Source organism: Poecilia reticulata, linkage group LG21, assembly GCF_000633615.1.
Source record: "Poecilia reticulata strain Guanapo linkage group LG21, Guppy_female_1.0+MT, whole genome shotgun sequence".
Taxonomy (NCBI): domain Eukaryota; kingdom Metazoa; phylum Chordata; class Actinopteri; order Cyprinodontiformes; family Poeciliidae; genus Poecilia; species Poecilia reticulata.
The window spans coordinates 17,663,915-17,687,867 of record NC_024351.1 but is presented as its reverse complement, the minus strand read 5'-3'; the positions used below and the strand labels follow the sequence as shown (position 1 = coordinate 17,687,867).

The 23,953-nt window shown below is 39.7% G+C and overlaps 1 protein-coding gene across 1 annotated transcript in view; it reads left to right on the top strand.

Moving 5' to 3' along the window:
- The window catches only part of atad2b (ATPase family AAA domain containing 2B), an 86,358-nt gene that overhangs the window by 45,199 nt on the left and 17,206 nt on the right, over positions 1-23,953 (top strand). The window contains exons 25-26 of the mRNA XM_008398289.2: positions 6,737-7,432; positions 8,811-8,941. Of these exons, the coding sequence (XP_008396511.1) occupies positions 6,737-7,432; positions 8,811-8,941 (827 nt within the window). The remainder of the gene's footprint in view (positions 1-6,736; positions 7,433-8,810; positions 8,942-23,953) is intronic.

Here is a 23,953-nt window from a genome sequence, read left to right as displayed (position 1 = left end):
TGTAGATGTCTTCTGATGTTTGTAATGGAAACTCAGTCACATCAAGGTGCCACTCTTGGCTGTAGCTGTCAAACTTAACATTCACATCTCTTTCCATCCTGTAAACGTGAAAAATTAAATCTTATGGTTCTCCGGAAAGCCTAGTGGCCTTTGACCAAAAGAAGTGAGTATCATGTCACATTTAGTTCAAAGTATCTCTGATCATTTGTATGAGTTTCAGGTACACTTATTTTAAAGGAATTGTTGGAGGGACTGAAAATGGTGCCTTTAGGTACATTTTCTCAACGGAAGGCAAAACGTTTCCCTGTTAAATCCTTTCTTTTTGTTTGTTTGCTCTTATTACCAAACTTATTACCAAACTAAAAAAAATCAGTGTGAGATTAAACTACTGCAATAAAACATTAATTTCTTCTAAGGCGTTTGGTAGAATGTAGTACTCAGGGATCCGCTCTGGTTGCTTCTGCTTGAAACAGAATAGTTAAATTGGAGCTAAAGCAGATGGAAACGGTTTCTAATACTTTCTCACTTTGTTTAACAAGACACGCTTTAAAGGATACATTTTAATTTGTGGGATTTCTGAAACAATTTTTCCCCGTGGCAACATTTGACTCCCGTTTAATTCCTGGCTCGCTTATTCCACCACTGTACGCATTTTTTTCCCGTGAACCTTTGCACAATATGCGGTTATCTGCCTGTGGCGGAGAGCAGGTTATGACAGTACCTCCGTCTTTTCAGACCCACAGATCTGCTTGCTGAACATTGAACAGAACATAATACTTGCAAAATTGCACAATAACAATATGTGGGGAAAAATAAACCTGCTGAACTCTGTTTGGAAACACACATTAGAATACATCTTGTACATTGCTTAATTGCTTTATTCTGGAGATAAGTAGAAGGTCCATCTCCCCTTTTATGAGCGTATGCAAATCGGCATTCATCACAACAAGTATTTATGGGGATTTTACAAGCGTTAATGTACTGATGAACCCTACGCTGGCGTAGGGATTTACAGCACGAGACCACGTCTTTAAGCTTTACATTCGCTCTTGTTAAAATCACATCTGCTGATGAACGGCCACATTAAAGTCCACGACCGTCTCCGTTTAGACCCGTTTAATAGTTTCCCCCTGCATGTACTCTAAAGTGTTGGCCTAAATAGAAGTTCAAAAGAGGGAATTGCCAAACAAGAAATCTCTTGAGGCAAGGAAATAGTTTTCTTTTTTTTTTTTTTTTTTTTTGTATTTCCATGGAAACGCACACATAAATTCAGCAGTGAAAGAGGTAAATGGGTTAGTAAACAACAGACCATCTGTCCGGGCGGGGTTGGGACCCTTTGGTGTGAAATGGATTATTGTAGGTGCTGGTTTTTTTTGTTATTTTTGTTTCTGTTTTTTTCCCTCCAACACTGGGGCTTTGCTGCTTAAATCTATCTTTGAATTTATTTTAGGCCTCGGTTAGTTAACAGATTTAACCAATTAAAACACATCTTGTGTTATTATGTGAGATTGTTTAAGTTTACCTTTAAGATGGAAAGGGGAGTCAAATGTAAAAAAAAAAAAAAAAAATTCTGTTTTGCTAAATATTTGCCTGAGTACAACAGTTGTCACCTGTATTATTTTTCCTTTACAGCAGATATTTAAATGTTTAAATCAGTTAAAATATACTAAATCACCTAGTCGAGCTTCCCTTAGTCAACCTTTTCTAAAAGTATTTATTTTTTATAATTGTTTTACTCCAGCATTTACATCTGCAACTTCTGTCTTTCCTACAATTTTTTGCTGTTGATATTTGCATCAGCTGCATTCATTTTTTTAAAGTGGGAAAGCATTTGTATTGATCTCGCTGACTGTTGGATTAGCGAGGCGAGTTCATTCAGAGTGCAGAAGATTTACACGATTTTCTGAATTAAAATAATCTTCTGCAACGACTTAGTATTTATGAAACATGAGCAGATACTCCTGTGCCAAGAGTATCTTAAGTTTTCCTTCACAACCGGTTGAATTCAGAAGTCACCTAATAAATAGTTGGTTTTATTTACGCTGAATTGTAAATCTAGATGTCTGGATGTATAATGAAGACTGAAGAGAACCCAGCAGGTAGTTTGGGGCGAAAGCGGAACACCTTAAAGACCAAGTCACATTTTACGAAATGCATGACAAAATGTCGACGACTACATTTCTCTTAAACGGAACGGAAAGAATCAGTTCTTAAGTTTGCGCCTTCAGCCACATCTCTAAGCAACGGATCGAATGCGCTGCACACTTTTTAATCTGCCGTATTAAAGGCAAAAATCATTATTTAGAATTCGTTCCACTGCACAGTTTAAGGATTCACCAAGGTTGGGGGTTTAATTGAAGAATGAATCAGACGAGCGCCGACAATAATGTGCGTCGAGGCTGTAAGGACAACTAAAGCACGCCGCAGAGCGCCGTCTGTGGGTGTCACCGGTCTGACTTATTTATTTAATACCTGCATAGTGGCAGTTGGGAGAGAGGTCTTATCTCGCTTCTGCTTTCTGAAGCTTTATTTTGTGCGTGTGTGAGAGGGGGGGGCACTTTGACAAGTATGTGTAGCGGCGGCTTGAAAATTTGTGCTACTACATAAATCTTGCATAGGTTAGGCACTTTTAATTATAACAAAGTGCTCCAGTTTTCTTTCCCTCCATCCCAGCCCCATCAGCATATCTCTCTTCTATGGTCTCCTCTTCATGCTCTAACAATTTTCATACATTATTTAAGAGCTGACTATGACGAGTCATTTGCTGCCACCCAGACTCACCTTTGCATCCCCGAGGAGCCTGTCGCATAGCATCCAGCGGCGATAGCTGACCCCTGCAGCACCCTTTTATTTCTTTTATTAAATTTTTTTAGCCGCGTTGTTGATTAATTATTGTGTTTTTGCGTGAGGGAGGAATAAGAGATTGTGGTGAGTGTGTTTCCCAGTGAAGATGTTACCTGAAACTTGGCCACTATAGCCGTTTTTTTTGTTTGTTTGTTGTTTTTTTTTTAATAAAATGCATATTTGTTGAATATATAAAATGCATGAAAAAATAAACAAGCAAAAATGAGGGAAGTGAGCTCAACAAAACCAAGAGATTACTGATGGATGTTTTCAATAACGTAAAATAAGAAATTCTGGTCAAAAATGAGAGAAAAAACATAAGCTCGCACAAACTAAGAAGCATCACTTTGTATGATGCCACTGTTCAGAAATACCCAGGATGCCTGGCCTGGTTTCTGTCTCTTTGTTATTGCTTTATCTGTCTGTCTCTCTTTCCCTCTCTCCCTCTCTCTCTCTCTGGTGCCTCATTGTTATAGCTAGGAAACTATCTCATGTGCCAGTCAACCCTGAAGACCTGTCTGCCTCCTGTATATCATACTCTCATGTCTACTTCCCTTAGATAAGATCAGGAAGAACCAAAAATGAAAGCAGCATCCTACCTTAAACCCCTCTCCGCAAGCAGCCTCAGATGCTCTGAAACCAGCTGTAGGCGTGAAGGCCAGTGTTAGACGGGGAGTCGGGTTCGTTTTCTGAACTTCCAGTTCTGCTTGGTTCGTCTGTAGATAAAAACTCCATATTTACTTCCTACCCTCTGTTGCTGCCCGCTTCCCTTTTTCCACCCTTTTCTTATTTGCTCCTTTGTGCCCTTCTTTCCTTTCTTGTGTGCCCTGCTTCCTGTTCCATGTTGTGTACGTCATTCTTTCCTTTCTGCCTTCTTCCCTTCTGTCGCTTCTTGTCTATTGTCTTTCCACCAATCACTCCATTTTTGGAGAGTCTTTCCTGCATCTTTCCTTTCCTTTTTTTTTTGCCATTCTCTACCTTTTTCTGTCTTTCAGTCGGCTTGTCTGTTCTTCCTTCCATTCCTCCTTCCTTCCTTTGAGTGCTTTCTTCTTTCTCTCCTTCCTCTTCTCCTTTGTATCCTTTTTTTCCTTCCTTCCTTTCTCCTTTGTGTCTTCGTGGTTCTGTTCGGATCTTTCTGTTTAAAAGTAGATTGTTCTGTTTTTCTTATGTGGTGTGTCCTTCCTTCTTTCTTTTTCTTTCTTCCTTCCGTCCTTTTTTTGTATACTTTCTTGTTTGTATCCTTCCTCCTTGCATTTCTTCTGTCCTTGCATTTCTTCTGTCTTTTCCTTCCTTCCTTCCTTCCTTCCTTCCTTCCTTCCTTCCTTCCTTCCTTCCTTCCTTCCTTCCTTCCTTCCTTCCTTCCTTCCTTACTTACTTACTTATCGATCCGTTTAAATCCAGATTGTTTTGTTTTCATTTTGTGCTGTGTGTTCCACTTTGCTTCGAGGTGTAATTTCAGTCCCCCTGTGTGTCTTTATACCTTACATGTGGAACGGGTGGATGCTTGTGTGTAATCGAGAATGCAGTAAAAATTTTAGTGCAGCACTTAAGTGCATTTTGATGTGAGTTTAAATAGTCAATGAAGGATGGGCGTTTTCTACGAGTGCACCAAAAGTTCATGCGATTTTAATCCTCACTGACTGCAAAGAGAGGTTAAAAGGTTAAAAAGCAGCATAAAATATATTGCAGGCACAAACGCACTACTGAAATACTGCAAAAGATCATAGCGAAGTGCTTTGAATTCACCATGTTGGACAGTGTAATGCACAACGGTGCCTTACAAAAACGTTTGTTTTTGCTACTTTTCGCTTTTGTCAGGTTGAGCGCGTTTAGATTTTATCGGCTAGATTCAATTGAAATCATTGTAAATTAAAAAACAAAACAAGGACATTGACTCTAAACATTCAGCCAAAGTTACAGAGAAACGGTTTGGGTCAAAGCGTATTCAGGCGTTAGAATGGCCCAGTCAAAGTTGAGGCCTAAATTCAGTGAAAACTAGAAGCAAAATGTGATTTGTAACAAGTGAGTACACTCTTGTCTTCTGGTAGTTGATGTTTCACTAACTTTTAGACCTCCAGTTGTTTTGTCTCAGTTTTCCAATATTTTTTTCTTCTTCTTCTTAATGGACTGCAGATAAACAGCCTGTAGTAATTTGGCACTATATAAATAAACTAAATTGAATCGTGTCAGGGCAGGAACCTTTATTTGTATACAAGTGCACAGTTATCTTTTCTCAATTACTTGAAGGGATCATGATCATTTAGCACGTCATTGATTTTCGTATCGGCAGACTCGGATCATCCCACTATCCTCTGACAGGATCATAAAGGTTAGCACCTTATAGATTTAATGAGTCTGTCATGCTGTGGGGCTGCGGATTTGTTTATTTCTGTATACACACATAGCAGAAGTGTGTGTCACAGATGCAGTGTTGTGCTGTTGTTTTTGTTGTTAATGTAAAAGGAAAAAAAAAATCTTTTGTCTTTTTATCATTAGTCTTTGATTTAAAAACTGTTCCCTGCCAAACTTCCTCCTAGTGTTTTTTATTCCAACTCTTTCTGCAGCTGCCCTTCACTCTGACTTTGATCCTTTGCGTTGCATCTCTCTGTCTCTGTGTGTGTGTGTGTGTGTGTGCGTGCGTGTGTGTGTGCGTGCGTGCGTGCGTGTGCGCGTGCGCGCACCGGAAAAAACAGCAAATGAAGTCAAATGCCTTGAAGCTTCACTGCGTTTAACATTCTCGCTCGCTGTGACAGCTTTACGGCCTTTCCCAGAGAGCAGGGCTTGGTTTCCCTCTCCACTTAAAATCCCAAGCAACATCTGCCGTCATTAGTGTTATACATGCACACAGCTCCACCGCTGTCCCTGCTACTCATTATTTATTTCCCTTTGATGAAGAGGGCTAAATGTTGCACGTAGCCGGGCTGACTGCTAATTTTACAGCGATCAGAAAACACCTGTAAAGTATTTTACAGTCTTCATGAGACTTGACACGGTCGTAAGTCTTAAATTCACATACCTAAGGCCTTAGAATGTCATCATTTTTAATTATTTATTTTTTTAAGTAAGTTTACCTTGAATAAGTTAGTCACAGGTAGGACTAAATGATCATGAACTTTGTATTTTCTTTTCTCACTGCAGTTTTCCGTCAGGCAATAGGTTGAGTCACACGCAGAGGTCCTCATTGCTTTCTGTGACTCACTGCTAACATACCCTTGCTAGCTGGCGTTTTTCCGTCTATCATGGGGAAGTGCAAATTTATCACCAGTTGGCTGGACGAAGTTCGTACATTTCTTTTGAGATATATAGCTCGTAAATTCCATTTACAATGGTCTTAAAAGGTTTTAAATTTGTTTGTGAAGCTTGTCCTGTCGCAATAAATTAATTAATTGCATGCTAAATTAAAACCAGCTCAATAATTTTCATTTACATGATTTATCTCTTTTCTTCTACCTCTCTTTCTACCGAAAAACTGTCCGGTTCTTTGGTCTGAACTAGAACTAGAACTTTTTTTTTTTTTTTTGGAAGAGCAATTTTCATAATTTGTTTTATATATCATTTCTGTTATTTTTGTTTATTTATTTTAGATGTTTAAAATGTCTTCAATTTACAGTGTCAATTTTTTCTCAGAATTTAAAGATGTTAAGAATGTGTTTTTGCATTATTATGCCATTATCATTGTATTACATGAAAATGGTTTCAAAAGAACAATATTATTGTTTATGGCTATAGCTTTATCCTCACATGCCTCTGTGAAAGCTGCAGAAACTCTGCCTCCAGTTCAAACTGATCTGAAACTGATGGAAAAACATAAAATAAAGGATTGGTATAACATTAAAGAAGGGTGGGAGCATTTGATTAAGATTTGAATCTTGTTTGTTTTTCCTCCTCTTAGATCATCTGAAGAGGAAGATTTGCAGGCGGCCATCTTGGAAGCGCGGCATCATACGCAAGAAGAAAATTTACAAGAAAGGAACAGAGGAGGAGGAAGAGGAGGCGGAAGCTGCAGTTCCCAGTGACTCGTGTTTGACACAGGATGAGGAATCGTCGTGTGACACTCCAGGTCCCCAAGCCAACGGTCATCATCCGCACGGCCCGTCCACAGAAGAGGAAAGCTCCAACGAACCCCCAGTTGTGGTTGAAGGCAGAAATGACGCAAAGCCTAAAGAGGAGGATGCGATGGCGGCCAAAGAAGGGCGAGCGGCGACCCCAGAGAAACGCACAGAACAACACCGCCTCTGTGGCACTCCTCCGCCCAACTCGGAGGAGGGTAGTCTGGCCAAGCAGGCCGACTTCCAGCCTTTGATGGAAACGATCAAGTCGTCAGATGCTCAGGTCCAGCCTAAACAAGCGGAGGTTTCACAAGTGGACTGCATGAATGGGACGGAGTCGATGGACAGTGTAGATTTACAGAGCCTCAAGAGAAGCAACGAGACCGACACAAGAACTCTTCCGAGCTCGGCTGAAGGCTGCAATAAGCCAGAACAGGAAGAGCACAAAGACAAAAATGTGAGTAAGCAAACTCAGGAGCAGCATCCCCTGGATGACGGCGCGGTTACACAGACTGTTGAGGAGGATCAAGGGAAAGAAGGTACGTGTGTTTCTCTTTTGCGCAATTTCTTGTGCAGAAATCCTTTTTATCCTCCCGGCTTTCGGTCTGTATTTATGCAAGATAATATTTAACGACTGCAACCGAAAAGCGTCTTCTCCGTTATATCCTATAAAGTTGCATTACTTCATACGCATCGTTCCTGCTTCTTTTTTTTCATAGAACACATGTCAAACTTGAAGCCCGGGAGCTAAAAACGATTCGCCGTAACTTATGTGGCCCCCTAGACTCCAGAGGGCCACATAAATAGCACCAAAAATATAACAAATGTATGCTTATATTATATTACATCAATCAAATCATAGCAGTTTTTGTCTGTATAGTGCCAAATTGCTTTAATGTGAAAAAATGTTTGTTATTTAACTTTAAGAATCAGTGGTGACATTTTATGTCATTTTATTAAAAAAGAAAAAACTGAAGAAAACAGACTTGGATCTTCCGGTTGCCTCAAAAGTGTGAGATTTTACACACTATATTACACTGTTAAAGAAAAAAAAAAAACTTTCAGAAGGGCACTTTTTTTTGTTTAGTGGTTAAAAAAAGGAGGCACTCTACCACCACCTAGTGTCTATCTCCGCACTTGCGTACTGTTTATTTTTATTCACATTTTAATGGTATGTTGACATTTTTTATTAATACATTCTGCCGTGGAATCAGTTGCCCATTATTTATCGCCTATAATATAATACATCCGCGGAGGCGCATCACTTTTTTTTCCATCTTCATTACATGGGGTTGATTCTTAAAAAATTTTATCATTTTGAATCATTTCGTGAACTGAATAGAAATCTTTCAGGCTACGTGTTCAAATATCGAACCTTCTCATTCGAGAAACTCCAGAAGCCTTCCCTTCCTGTCTTCCACCTTTTGACCCTTTCGTATATTGAAATAAAAATCTAGTGTTTAAGTTAGAAAATGAGCCAAAAGTTGTGTGTTTGGTTACGGCCGTGCAGTCTGCGATGTGCTAAGCTGAGGCCAGCTGCATGACTGAGGGAATGCTGCTGATTAAATATGGTTAAGCCGTCATAGGATGGCACGATCACACAAGTGGATAAACAAACAAACTGTGGCTCCTGTCTCTGGAGATAATTTAGCTATACCACCTCCACTCCCCACACAGGCAGAGCTTCTTTTTTTTTTTTTTTTTTTTTTTTTTAATCAAAATAACTTTTTTTTTCTCCAATTGTCATAAATGGGCAAGAAGAAAGCCAAAAGGTGAAAGGCAGATAGTTTGTTCCATAAAATATGGTCCACTTTGTGCTTTTCAATCCTTAACAGCACGAGCAATTCGATTTCTTTTTTGGCAACAGTCAGCGCATAAATGTTTCTCCCCATCAGTTCGGCATTGTTCTTGTTGCAGATGATTCCCGAGAACAGACGAGCAAGTCCATCACGTCGGAGCCGCTGTTGGCGCCAGCCGGGAGGATGGAGGAAGAGACGGAACCGGCCCTTACCTACCCTCCGGTGGTGGTGGACCACCAGCAACTTCTGGTAACCATCTTCTCAGTCTTCCTTCTGCAGGCGACGCAGGAGTACACCAAATGAACGGAGGAAAGATTGAGAATCTAGTAGATTATGCGTCAAAAGCATGATGTTTTCATTGTTTACAAGGCAAAATTGTGGAGGACTTCAGTTTGAAAGCTGACGATTGAAGTGATTTGTTGACTCTGCTGCAGGTGTTTGAGGTCGTTTCAACGCAGATTGTAATTTAACCGTAAATCCCCTGCTCTAACAGTTTAGTGGAGTTAATATTTTTTTTTAAAAGCATTTCCTTCCTTTTTCTTAATTTCATACCAAAGTGTCTCTGTCTTCATTTTTTTGTGAAATAGAAAACAACATCACTTACTGTTGTTAGCATTGCAGTGACTGGTATCAAAGGAAATGTAGCGAGGTTATAGATCCTGTGGCTTTCGCAGATTTAATAATAGTTGTATAATTAGAAATAAAAGAAAATCCCTGCAGGCGCTCCAGGCTTGACTGTGCTGAAACGTATCCTAACCCCCTTATTTTACCTGTGAAAGGGCATATATAATAAAGCCCTTGTCAATAGCTAGAAAAAAATCCAGCTGAGACATTTTCACCTCCACACAACTTCCTAATCCTGTTTTCACATTACCTCAGAATTGGAAAGAGAACTCTTTTTTTTTTTTGCTCTTTATTAACTGTGAATTTTTATTCAGCGATCAGAGTTGACTAACTCCAGAAGGAAATAGACTAATAATACACCACCATTAAACTCTCTAATTACGTGTATTCCAACAAAGAGAGCGAGGCTTATTTTAAGGATCTGGAAATTGTAAATCTGTGTTCATCATTAAACATGTACACACACACGCACATACACACGTTAACAGAAGCTGACACCACAGAGATAAGCAACAGCTGTGGAAAACGCAATCAAATCCACTGACAGTGAAGTTCCCGGCTTATAGCGGCAGTTTGACAGAGCAATTTAGAGTTGATTATTTCTTTTTTGTTTTTTGTTTTTTTTATTCATCTCAACTTGTAACAGCAATCTGATGTTTTAATAACCTTGGTTAGATCAATGCCGTTACCCTGTGGTCAGGCTGGACTCTTATAGATATTTTCCCATCTATAGTCAACGCAACTTTTTGGTTTAGATGGTGTGTTGAGCGCCATTAGATTGTCTCCACCTTGTGCCTGTAAGTAGACCTGTCGCAATAACCAATAAACCAATAAACCAATAAAATCACATAATAAGTTAAAGGGACCGCTATAATTTCCATTTGCATAATTTTTTTTCTCTTTTTTTTTTTTTTTTTGAATGACAGTTTTGTTTACAGACTTCATAATCCATTTTATTTGTAGTTTCTGTTGTTTTGTTTACTTATTTTCCATATTCAAAATGTCTTCCAGTTCCAGTGTTAAATGTTCAATAGAATTTAAAGTTTATTGATCTTTAGGAATGTGTTCTTACGTTCTTATGCCATCACTAGTGCATTACATGAAAATGGTCTCAAAACAACATTATTGTTTATCACAAAAACTTCTGGAACAATTTCTCGTGACAGACCTCCGTGTAAGTCAAAACGTTGAGTAAAGCTCTTACCTGCACCAGTCGTTGTCGTGTCGGCAGGTTCTCCTGAGCTGTGGAAGACGTGGTTGTAACGTAAAAACATGAAAAGTACGGGAAGGCAATTTCAACGCACCGTGAAGGAAATGCAAACACTTTTGAACCCTTCAAGGTGTATTTTGACTGTATTTTTCTGTTTTATTGCTGATTCTTACCTCGGTTTTGGTGCGTTACAGGTGCGCTCATAAAGCGATAATGGTCTTAAAAAGCAATTGATTGTAACTGAGTGATGCATCATAAATTTATCTTAAGGCAGGCCTGAAAAAACTGAGATGTTTTACCTTACTGCTGTGTATAAGCTAGTCATGGTCATTTTACCTAGAATCTCAAATGTTTTTTTTGTGTTTTTTTTTTGTTTTTTTTTTCAAATTGTCTTCAAAAAGAAAACTGGTATAATGTGTCCTTTAAGACCTAAAGAAATGTGAAAAAAAGAAAAGCCTTCTAAAACCAAATCCTCTGAATAAACTATAGATATGAAATAAGATCCACTTGAGGGTTAAATTTTAAACTAACCATGAATTATGGAGCCTGCCCTCTCCTTTGTTCATTAATATTATAATAAGAGCAGCGTGCTTCTTAAAACAGCCGTGCCCGCTTGAGAAGCACGAGAAAGGCAGAAGCATGAAAACGTCACCGGGTTTGAAATGGAAACTCATGCATATGATTTATTGAATCTTAAAACTGTTATAACACCAAGATTGTAGCTTTGTAAAGCTGCAGTCCAAACTCCACCGCCCCCTTTTTGCTCGATTTTTTTTTTTTTTTTTAAAACCTGCTTCCGTTCTGAGACCTTGAAGGATGTAATGGAAGCGGATTGGATTTTGAGCGCAGCCTGCAATTTGAGGCGTAATTGTGCGACTCGTCGTAGGAATTCTCCTCCAACAATACCTATTGTTCAGGTCGTTGTAAGAAATCCACATTATTTGACGGTTTGAGTTATTTTCGCTGAATAACGGTCTTCATGCTGCACACGCTGTAGTGCTGCACCGGCAGACAGTAATCCAACAAATAAAATATTTACCTCGATGAATTATAGAAACGACGAAATTCGAAAGCCACCCATTCAGTTTTGAATTTGTAAAAACAAATAAGGCTTCGGAAAGCAGGGAAGGTGTCTCTGCGTAACGTCTGGATGTTTCTAGATTGTCTCTGTGGCGTCGGGCATTGAATTTTAAACTCTACAAAACCCTCAGACAGAGGCTGCTTCATCCCAAGGGCGGAACACCAAAGCCTCAGATGAGTGGAGTTGTGTGTGAGGTCCAGTCCAGCAAAGTTTGCACCGACCTCTACATCGGTGAAACCAAACAACAGCTTCATGGCACAGCAGGATGAAGCTCCTTCTGGTTAAAAACAGCAACTCCACACACATGCTCAGATACAATTATATATAGAATGTGTTTTTAAACTATTACTTTAAGGCAGCTTTTAGGAAAAGAAGCAGAACAAAGTAAATGATGCCACTTCCTGTTGGGAGGCTAGTTCTCACAAACCGGTTTTTGTGAGAACCCTTCATTTAGCTGTCATACCAAAAACCGTCATTACTCATCTTAGAAACTTTTGGTTTTTGTTAACAATTAGTCTTTTGCTTTGGCATACTTTTTAGATATCTTTGTGTACGACTGTTGCTATATAAATAAACTCTCCTTGCCTGCCAAGTAGAAATGTACTGATCACACATTTTGTTTGCCAGTTTCAGCTCGTCGATTTTGTAAATCTCTGACCGGCTGACGCGAATTTTAGCTGACTTCGACCGAATTAACAGTAAAATATCTATAGTAAAATACAGAAATTATTTTCCTCAAAACAGCACAAACAGAAGTAGTTCTGCACATAAAGCCTGACTAAAAACAGCAACAGTGTATTTCTTCTCTCCTGAGGCAGATTGGAATTTTTTTCTTTTTCTTTTGCGCACTTCAAAATGAACAAGATATCAAGAAATTACAAAAATCCATTCAAAAATAAATAATATTTGAGGGGATAAGCTCTGATTTAATGTTTTAGACATTCATTCGTTTATTGTAAATATAAATTAATTAGCGTGTTGGTGTGAAAACAATGTCATATCTTGTGTTTGAGAATCAGATGGCGTTACACAGCTCTGGAGTTAAACAAGGTTTAGGCCACAAAGTCGGAACAAGCACAAAACGACGACAGGAAGTGACTGCTCACTGTCTATAGCAATTTTATTAGTTATTAGCAAAATATAAAGCATTTACTGTAAACATCAGTCTGTGTATATTCCTTACTTTAATGCTGACATTTTGTTGAAGATCGCTGCATTTCTAAATCCAGCCCGTTTCCTTAATTAGATGGAATTAGACTCCTTTGAAGAGGGAAACGGAAAGCACCTTGTTTTTCCACATTCGTCTTATTCAGTGGAGTCCCATCATGTTTCAAAGTGCCAGGCTGAACATGCCTGGTACTTTGAAACAGCTTCTGTTTCAGCTTCTTTGCTTTATGAGAGCCGATTTATCACCATCTCACTGATGCTGGAAATGGTTAAAATGAGTCCCCTTCAGTCTGTAACAGCATCCGCTCTGAAGAGGAGCACTTATTTCTGACCCATTCAGAGGGTTTCATTTCTCGTTTTATTTTTGATTGCTATTGCCAGCTGATTTTTTATTTTTCTTTCTGTAGATCTCTTCATAAAAGATGCTTTCAAGAGAAGGTTAATTACGAAAGGAAGCAAAGAATATCACTTTATTAGGTTCTTGAAAAAAAAATTCCTCTTTTATATTTTGAGAGATGGGACTATATGTGAGGAAGATGGAGAAAGTAGACTTTTTGGGTGATCAACCAAAGTCCACTCCGCATCTCTATCCTGCTGAACTCAACAGACGGATAGCTGCATACGCCACACTGCAAAAACTCAATCTTACTAGTTTTGGCACTGGGCAGATTTTCACTTATAACTAGTACTTTTTTTAAACTTAAAACAAACTTCTATTTCTTGCTGAAAACTTATTTGTAAGTTAGTTTGGTCTCATTTCAAGTATTCTAAAACATTTGCACTAGAATCTAGACAAAAAATACTTGGTAAGATTTTTTTTTTCCTGCCCCCGTCCCCACAGTTTAGGCTTATCCTGTCGTTTTCCATTCATCCCGCGTTGATGCCAGCGTCTGTCAAAACCTCATCTAGCGTTAAACCATCAACTTTCTTGAATTTAGCAGGGACCCAATTACCAAAGCGGCCCATTTTTCACAACTCCCCATCAGCAGGTGTTGTTCTTGTGAGAAATGCAAAGCAAACAAGGCTATGACTCAAACATGAGCAACTGTCGGCTCCGCCGGATCTCGCCTCCCGCATGGCCGGGAGATGCTGAAGTCGCGGTGGAAGCGTCTCGGCTTGTACTTTGCACTGTCACGCTAGGGTCCCACCTAATACCCCAAGTGTAAATTGGAGCCTCGGCTCAGCGGGCTCCCCTGACAGCACTTCCCGCTGATCAGATGTGGGGGTTAGTTTTTGAGAGCTCTGTGTAGTGTAATTGGTGTAAAAGAAGTGTTCCTCTGACATGTGCTTAGTCCTCTCCTGCATGTTCCGAAGTGACATCCAGCTATCAAGCCATTATCTAGTGGCTTTTTACACATGTCCTGCGAGGAGGACGGGGGGCGGGGACTGTGTGTGTGTGTGTGGGGGGGGAAGCGGGGCGCGCAGCTTGTCTTGCGGAGACTGAATTTATCTTTCAATCTGATTGACAGGCTTTTTAGTCGGCTTAATCTTTGTTCTTCAACCGGCCGCCCCTATGAGCAGCCACACACACCACTAATCTGGGGGCTTATTTGTTAGCATGGGAGAAGAAGGGATCTATCTTAAAGAAGCAGATTGTGAATAGTGTGGACTGTGAATAATTGCTTTTTTCTTCCCGGGCTTATGGAACAAATTGAATTTCCGGTGCACAGGATGAGAGTCACCGTTTAAGCAGATTTTTTTTTTTTTGGCAGGACCGGAGCTGGCGCCGTGCCTGATTTGTGTTGGGGCCTGCAGTAGGAGGCACACTATTCCTTTTCTCCTCAGTTGTATTCATTGATTGTGGAGGGCTCATTATTCCTGACTTTTAACTAGATTCAAGAGAATCTGAAATACAGTGTCTTGCAATAAAAAAGAGAGAGAGAGAGGAGAAGGTTGAGGATCAGACTTCTGGCACTTTTTCCACATTTGTTACATTACAGCCACATACTTAAATGTCTTTTATTGGAATTTCTAGCCGTAGACCGATAGAGTAGCATGTGATGTGAAGTGGAAAGAAAAATTATGCCTATTTTGTCCAACTGTTTTCGCAAATATAAATCTGAAATGTGTGGCTTATGCCTGAACCTCCTCTCATTGTTTTTGGGTACATCTTCACCAGCTTTGGACATTTAGAGACCAAATTTTTTTTTGCCCCCTTTCTTCTCCACTAAGAAGCTGGAGCTCAGTCGGACTGGATGGAGACAGGGGGGCTGTGAATCTCGCCAGATTCTCATTTAAATTAATGTCTGGACTTTGACTTGGCCTTTCTAGCACATGAACATGCAACGGTTGTTTGTTTTGATCCGTCATGTAGAATCTCCCAAAAATACATAAAAATTTGTGGATAAAATTAGCACTGCAACTAACAACTGGTTAGATATCAATTAATGTGTCAATTATTCTGACAATTAATTCAGGGTTTCCCCCAGAAAACTTGCTAAGGGCTGTGGTCGGGGCGCCGAGGCGGTCCACTGGCGGTCCACCGTGTTTTTGTATTAAAAGATGTTAAGTAGACAATAAAAGTAAAAATATCACTGGGTAACTATATGTTATGGGAAAACATCATCAGTGAACTGCTATATAAACCCACAATTAGTCTTAAAAACAACTAATCAAAAAATCCACTTCTGTTAAATCCAAATTAAGTCAGTGGCTCCATCAGGCCCCCCAGAGCTTCAGGGGCCCCATAAATGCTAATATTTTAACATAGACCACAGATGTATAAATGTAGCATTTGTTTATTGAGATTATCAATGCTGCTAAATTTGACATAATGGTTTCAACAGTGGTGGAGAAAGTACTCAAAATATTTACTTAAGTAAAAGTACAAATACACAGTCAAAAATGTACTTAAGTAAAAGTCAAAGTACCACATTAACATTTTACTTAAGTAAAAGTAAAAAAGTACTGGCTTTTAAAAATACTTAAGTATTAAAAGTAAAAGTACTTGCTGAATGCATTGCCTAATCACTAATATCATTAAGTGTACCAATCGTATTTAATTTTAATACATCAGTAATGTGCCAKTTTAATGAACAATGCCACAGATAAAGCATGTTTTTATTGAGTTTACTCTGTAACATAGTTTAGACTTAGATATGTGATTCTATGCATCATAATTTCAGGGATGGAAACATCTTGTCTCCTGTCCTAACATAACATTGACTTCACTTTTTTTGCCACACATTTATTTTGAAAGAAATCCAACTGGCAGAGGAGGACATGGAACCAAGGAGCCTCGTAGCAGAGTTGTAGTCTAGACCACTGAACCCAAGACCAAATCAAAACCAGCACCCCGTGCTACATGACAATAAAATTAAGTGCACCTATCAAAATTGCTTCTCAAATTGATCTGAAAGATTCACTTTCCCATAAAAACACCTAGATATTAAATACTTAGAGCTGAAATAAATTTAACCAGTGACAATTAAAACTCTTCATTCTGTTTTGCTTTCATCTCTGTGCCACAATACACAGAGGTCTCCTGCCATCCCTAAAAAAAATAACACCCTGGGTGGTTGCCCATATTGCCAATGTCAGAAATTGCACCATTAAACATAGCAATTAACAACGCTCAACTATGAACACTGTCCAAGGCCCAATAAGCAACAAGTAACCAAGCAGGAGGAGCACCGTGACTGTTCTCATCCTCCCTCCTGCTGCAACGTCTGCCACCATGACAGGTGATGAAAACAAAGAGCAATGAGCATGCTCTGTGTTCTTACGTTCTTGTTTTATTTATTCGCCAATTAAATATAAAGATATTTTAATGAAATAAAATAGCTACTGCAGTGTACRCAGAGCATTACAAGAACAAAGAACGGCTCTCAGTGAGGCTTCAGTACTATAGGACTTGGTCAAGATCCGCCCAGAAGAATCGGATCGTTCCTGAATGTCATATTTCTATATTGCACTTTGGTCACAGCGTTGTCCCATATACGCAACACCTCAGCCAACACCTCCACACAATAATTTAGCGCATGAGTGACAACTTTTTTTCATCGCAGATGCAACACCTCTCAGTCAATACAGCTAGCTTTGCTAGCATCACGTCCACAGAGCTTACCTTTCTTTAAGCTTTCCTTCCAAGTGACGTTAAAAATTGGACGAAGTTCCACCGTCTGTGAAAGCGAAGCGCTGCTGATTTTACATGTCGCCATATCTTATGACTTATGCAGCGCTATTATATTACTGACGCTCAGAGGAAACCACTGCGCATGTCTGGAGCTCCGCGTGCGAGTAAAGGTGGAGCCGATGGGTGACAACAGACACTAAGTCACGTTATTGCTTGGATTTTACGGCGCCACCTTAAATCCTTGAACTTCACATTTTAACGGAAAAAAAGAGCAAMAYGCSACKKRKRTGTAACGAGTAACGCGACAGTTTTGTAGAAATGTAGTGAAGTAGAAAGTACAGATACTTACTGTAAAATGTAGTGGAGTAAAAGTAGAAAGTACCCATTATTAAATCTACTTAAGTAAAGTACAGATACACGAAAATTGTACTTAAGTACAGTAACGAAGTACTTGTACTTCGTTACTTCCCTCCACTGGGTTTCAACATATATAAATTAAAATACTTTAAATTATTTAACATTTATATGTCAGATTTTAAGGAGCTGGCAAGTTTACTTTGTAGAAGTTCAAAGAACAATATTCATAGTCAGATTGATTTGTTACCACAGCTACAATCTGATGCTGTGAGTTTAATCTTTCAGTTTCAGCTCCGTTTGTTCACAAATGCAATTACCGTATTTTCCGCACTAACCCTAAGTCATATTCTGCTCCAGGCCTCATACACCCTTGGACCGGCCCTTCATGATGAGTTAAATCCGCTGCACTGCGCACAAATGGGAGATTTAATTCAATGCTGCTAATGTGGTTTTAGTAGCTCTTTCATTTAATGTCTGTTGAGTTTTTAACAAGGGGACACAGAAACTATTTTGGTTGGTCGAGTTTCTGGACGAGTTTTTCAGATGTCCGGTGGCCGCGCGCATTACCTCTGTTTGACTAAGTGGGCAAAACATTTGATACGGTTTGGTGCTTAGTGTAACCGGAAAAATAATACTAGAAATAATAATAAAATAATATAAAATCAGCGTGATGCGTGACTGCGAGGAGAGCGCGAAAGCTCCTCACCGGGTTAAACCTGCACGATGAGTGATTAGCACTGGGTCGTTAACCACTAACGCACCGGCTAACCGCGAACACAGACCTAAACTTTACAGGGAAGACGGGGCCAAACGCTGGGCAGCGTGTTGAGATGTAAACGCCGCATAATGTTTTGTTCACAAATATACATCATTCTCCCCGCTCACTCAATGCACCTCTGAAAGCGCGACTACAAGTTATTCCTGCTGTTCAGCTAGAGCTGCGCAACCAGAGCTAACGTGGTGGGTTTAAACTCTTACCTTAATCAATAACTCCTCATAACTAATCATAATTCCTCACAGGGGGTTGATGTAAATATCCGTAGCGGTCACCCTGTGTAAAAGGAGGAGCGTGGGATCCGAGCTGAGGTTAACTTTAGACATCCAGCTGCTGCAGCGCGCGAGGCAACGCGGCTTTGAATGCATAAACTATAAACATATCTTTTAGGAATAAATCTGCTTTGATAGTGAAACGCTTGGAGCAACAGAAACACTTGCAATCCGGCTTATAAAAGAAAATTTTTTAAATTTTATTTTATTTTCCTTAAAAAAAAAAAAACTAAAAAAAAAAGAGAGGCTTAGCCTGGCGGTGGCGCTTATAAAGCATGGTGGGCGACCAGGGGAAACCCTGTAATTGATTAGTCAGATAAAAAAAAAAAAGTTGCATTGTTCAGATTTTTTTAAATTCTATATTAGAAATGCATTAAGAGATGCAAATAAATATCATTTATTTTTTAAATTTGAAAATAAAAATTGTATTGACAAAAATGCAAAAACGTAGCATACCTTTAGTGTACGCTTGATCATTTGTAGCAAAGGATGCAGCTAAACATAGATACAAATAAGAATTTGATCCAGGTGAAGCTAAAGCTATGCAGACAGGTTTTTTTTTATCTCAAGTGCAAATTGTATATATATTTTACAGTTTTGACTTAATTACTCCTCTGAGGACGTCATTCTTCTAACAAATGACCTTTTGTAAGTTTGACACTCCAGTTAATGATTATATCAATAGTTGATTCATCACAATTGCTACTAACAGGTTAGTTTAGCAGACCTCACCATGAATTGCTCTTGGACAGAGAGGGCGTTGTTTCATTGCGGCGCCATTATTTGTTCTCGTCGGCTTGAGTAAAATCAAGTTTTTGTTGCTGCCAGTTTCACTGAAATGACGCTTGATGCTGATGATGCCGTCTGGATCAAAATGAGTTCCTCAGCACGAATAAATGGATCCCGCTGCTTGTTTCTCTCCCTCCTCGAACCGTCTCTCATTCTCAGCTGTTTTCTTTCATCGAGATTCAGACACTTGTCCACAGATGGGCATGGAGAAGTGGTGCTGAGGATTGCAGATGAGAACTCAGAAACAAGATGTCCAATCTGGGACCCGCTTTTTTTTCTTTCTTTCTGTTTTTTTGCTTGCTGCATCTTACCCAAGAACACACACACAGATTATGGTGCTTTTATGCAACAAAAAAAAAAAAAAAAAAGCTGGTGTTTCTGGTGGCTGGCACAGCGTGAAGTCTTTTGGCTTGATGCGTAGCGTTTAAAAGCATGTCAGGATTTCCTGTTTTAGAGAAGCCTGTCAGCATAAAAAGGAAAAAAAAAAGAGGAGCTATTTCAGTTTGTCATCTTGTTTCATTTTTAGCTCTAATGACAGCAGGGGCCCCTCTAGCAAAGTGGCCAAGCCACATGTCTGTTGAAAAGAAAACGGCATAATAGCAGTGCTGGTCTGCGGCTTGGTTGTCAATAAAATGGCATTTGAAGTGCTTCTTTTCATTACATTCATTCTGCCCGATGTTGTTGACAGTGCTGCTATTTACATATTGATTTGGTCACATAGCTGCACCCCCCCCCCCCCACTGGCCTTGTGTGTGGCAGCCAGGTGTGTCAACACCTTTTAATGTAATCGTAGAAATCTGTTATTGCTGCCATTTTTGCTTCGCCGTACTTTCTCCAAACCTACAGTTTGACTCATTATACCCTTTCGCAACACTTGCGCCCCTCTTGAAACTTATTCCACCTTCTCCCCGTGTAATCTTAAGATCTGGAACTCCTGATTAGTCGCACACTTCTTGAAAATGACATTTTGAATGCTTGGCTTCTCTTTAAGTCGACCCCATGTTGACGAACAGTCGGCGTGCAGTCACTCGGTGTGGAAGTAAACGCTTTTGTAAACCAATCACGCTGAGAGAAAGGTAGAGTGGGAGGCGGAGGGAAAGCAGTGTTGTCAACTTGCTTTCACGTTTTATGCATAAACAACAGACTGAAGGGTTGGAGGCATTATTGCCTTGCAGTTATTACTTTCAGACCTATGTTGTCTTGATCATTTACCATGTTAAGTTTTGTGTTTTGATAAGGTTTAAGAAGATCACATTGATGAAACTCAAAAGTCATTACCTGCCGATCCACAGAATATACACTGCTCAAACAAATAAAGGGAACACTCAAATAACACATCCTAGATCTGAATGAATGAAATATTCTCATTGAATACTTTGTTCTGTACAAAGTTGAATGTGCTGACAACAAAATCACACAAAAATCATCAATGGAAATCAAATTTATTAACCAATGGAGGCCTGGATTTGGAGCCACACACAAAATTAAAGTGAAAAAACACACTACAGGCTGATCCAACTATAATGTAATGTCCTTAAAACAAGTCAAAATGAGGATCAGTATTGTGTGTTGCCTCCACGTGCCTGTATGACCTCCCTACAACGCCTGGGCATGCTCCTGATGAGGTGGCGGATGGTCTCCTGAGGGATCTCCTCCCAGACCTGGACTAAAGCATCCGCCAACTCCTGGACAGTCTGTGGTGCAACATGACGTTGGTGGATGGAGCGAGACATGATGTCCCAGATGTGCTCAATCGGATTCAGGTCTGGGGAACGGGCGGGCCAGTCCATAGCTTCAATGCCTTCATCTTGCAGAAACTGCTGACACACTCCAGCCACATGAGGTCTAGCATTGTCCTGCATTAGGAGGAACCCAGGGCCAACYGCACCAGCATATGGTCTCACAAGGGGTCTGAGGATCTCATCTCGGTACCTAATGGCAGTCAGACTACCTCTGGTGAGCACATGGAGGGCTGTGCGGCCCTCCAAAGAAATGCCACCCCACACCATTACTGACCCACTGCCAAGCCGGTCATGCTGAAGGATGTTGCAGGCAGCAGACCGCTCTCCACGGCGTCTCCAGACTCTGTCACGGTGTTCTCTGGCAAATGCCAAGCGTCCTGCACGGTGTTGGGCTGTGAGCACAACCCCCATCTGTGGACGTCGGGCCCTCATACCATCCTCATGGAGTCGGTTTCTAACCGTTTGTGCAGACACATGCACATTTGTGGCCTGCTGGAGGTCATTTTGCAGGGCTCTGGCAGTGCTCCTCCTGTTCCTTCTTGCACAAAGGCGGAGGCTGCTGCTGGGTTGTTGCCCTCCTACGGCCTCCTCCACGTCTCCTGGTGTACTGTTTTCAAATGTTAAGTATTTGTTGGTTTATTTATTGTTCACCTTTTTAGTCTTAGAGGCACTTTTACGTATTTGGTCGACAAGTTTTGTGTTTTCAGCCTCCATTGGTTGGAATTTAGTGCCGCGCCTTCTGGTTAAGTGACATGTTGGCGTGTTTTTGTTGTGACTTGCTGTTGAAAGGTCTGATCTCTTACAAGTCAGTGAATGCACCATGCCGAAGCTCCATCAGGTCGGAGTAACAAACACCTTTTAGTGTAGGTGCCATTACTGAAGCTAACTAGCTTGCGTGTCAGCAAAGCGTTTTAGTCAGAGATGATGCTAAAGTCAAACTAAAATGTTAAATCTAATTAATTTAAGTTTCTTCTTAAAGGGTCAGATCCTATTGTCCAGATATTTTCTCACACACAGTGTGATGTTACTTCTGCTCTTTATGCCTGGAGAGCAAAAATACATATTTTTTTGAATGCTCTTCAATCTTCTTGCAGATTTGATACCCACATCTTTTGGGACCAAAATTCTTATCCATGTGTCTCTATATTAAACATTTACCTCCAGCACTTTTAAGCCTTTCTGCTGAGTTTGATGTCTCCAGCCTTTTCATTCTGTTTGCACTATATATATATAAATATATAAATTCCAGGAGCATTTTCTCATAATACATGGGCTGTCTGCAAGGCTTATTGCATGGTCAGCATGATTCAAAACAACACTTTTCACACCACGGCACACATAAATATTACACAGATTACATTCCACATACGAAGAGCAAAACGGAGCCGCGTTCTTCTTTAACTGATGACATTGGATCTCTTTATCTTTAAAATTACATGTTCCCACATCCATCTAATGAAAGATCGTGTTGCTTCCATGGATTATTTGTGTTCTTTATTACTTTCTTTCAGAAGACCAAAACAGTTTGTGGCTCTTGCTACTTTTTCCCTGTCTCTCTCTCCGTCTTTCTCAACAACTATATTTGAGCCATCGCTCTAACCATATTTGATTTGTAGAACTTAACCTTCCATAAATGCGTAAGGGTTTAAACGTACTGAGCTCCCCCTTTATTTAATTATCACTATGTGCTAAGCTGGGTAGATGGATAAACTTCATCAGTCAGCTTAGTTCACCAGCCAAGGTCTTCTCGCTAAATCAAATTTTCAAATGCGCAAGGAAAGGCACTTATTAAACGCGGATTGACTTCTAGATTATTTCTTCAGGAAATAATCTAGAAGGATTCGATCCGTCCGATCCCCAGGAAGCCCGCTGAAAGTCTCGGAGCTCCGTATTGATCAAAAGTAACTCCTTTATTGATCTTGGCGCGGCGGTGACTATGATAACATTTCGATTTATTATTTAATTCCATATATTTTCATTTGACCTTTTTTTTTTTTCCCACTCGATTTACACCACTTACATTTTTTTTTAGCATCTCACTGAAGACACTGAAATCTAAAGCTACAGGTTCAGTAGGTTTTTGTTTTTGTTGTTTTGCTTTTTGAAAAAAAAAAAAAAGGTATATTGAAATTAGTGTAATAAAATAACAGTTGTATGTAAAGAAAATAAATTAAAACAAGGCAAGAAAAAGAACAATAATAAATTATATTTACGCATTCAAAGGAGTGGGTAGATGTATAAACTTATTTTTAAATCCAATGTCTTCCAGCAGCAGCATCATCCAATCAATTTACTAATCTTGTTATCTTGGTTATTTTCTTTCTTGGTTACTAGTTTCTAGAGCTGTTTCCTCCAGGACATGTTTAGCTTTATAGAATATAAATCGAGTTTTCGACAGTTTACTTTGTGTATATATCTAATTTGAGATTTCTTTGTCATTTTATTATCAGTAATGACCCAAAGAAATCTACAATCATTTACTCTTTCAGTCTTCATTTTGGCTTTTTTTTTTTTTTATATGATCTACTATTCCCAAATAACATTGTAGTAATTATTACTTTAGTTGCTAACACATATCCCTGCATAATTTTTTGATGAAAACCTTTTAATAAAGACTTGTTCAAAATTAATCAGAACGTCTGGATGGCTGATGAGATAAAAAAAATAAATAAATAAAAATCTTCATTTGTATTTTATGACCAGGTCCACTGCAAAAGGTACTATTTTCTCCCATGGCTTTTTTTTTTGTTGTTGTTGCAAATCGCCCCCCATCATGTACCACCTCCGGCCTCGTAAACTCCACTGGTTTTTATAGCAACAAACAAACCGGAATCATTTATAATTCATTTATTTGGTTGTGCCTCATGAGGGGTGGAGGGTGGGGGAAGGAAAACAGGAAGGAGGATTGGAATTGTGCTCTCCGAGGCAGATATTGAAGGCTTAATGGTGTCCCTGGTGACAGGAACTGTTGGGTTTCAAGCCCCCTACCGCCTGCGAACCCTTTTCTCTCAGCCAGCGCCGAGGAAGACTCCCCAACTCTTACACACACAAGTCGGTGTAGCCAGAAACGCGTTCAGTGATCAAAGTAGACCCTCTACCACATCACAGCCGGCTACTGTCTTCATGCATGATTGTTCACAGCTTGTTTGTTTAACAGAAGGTTTGTGTG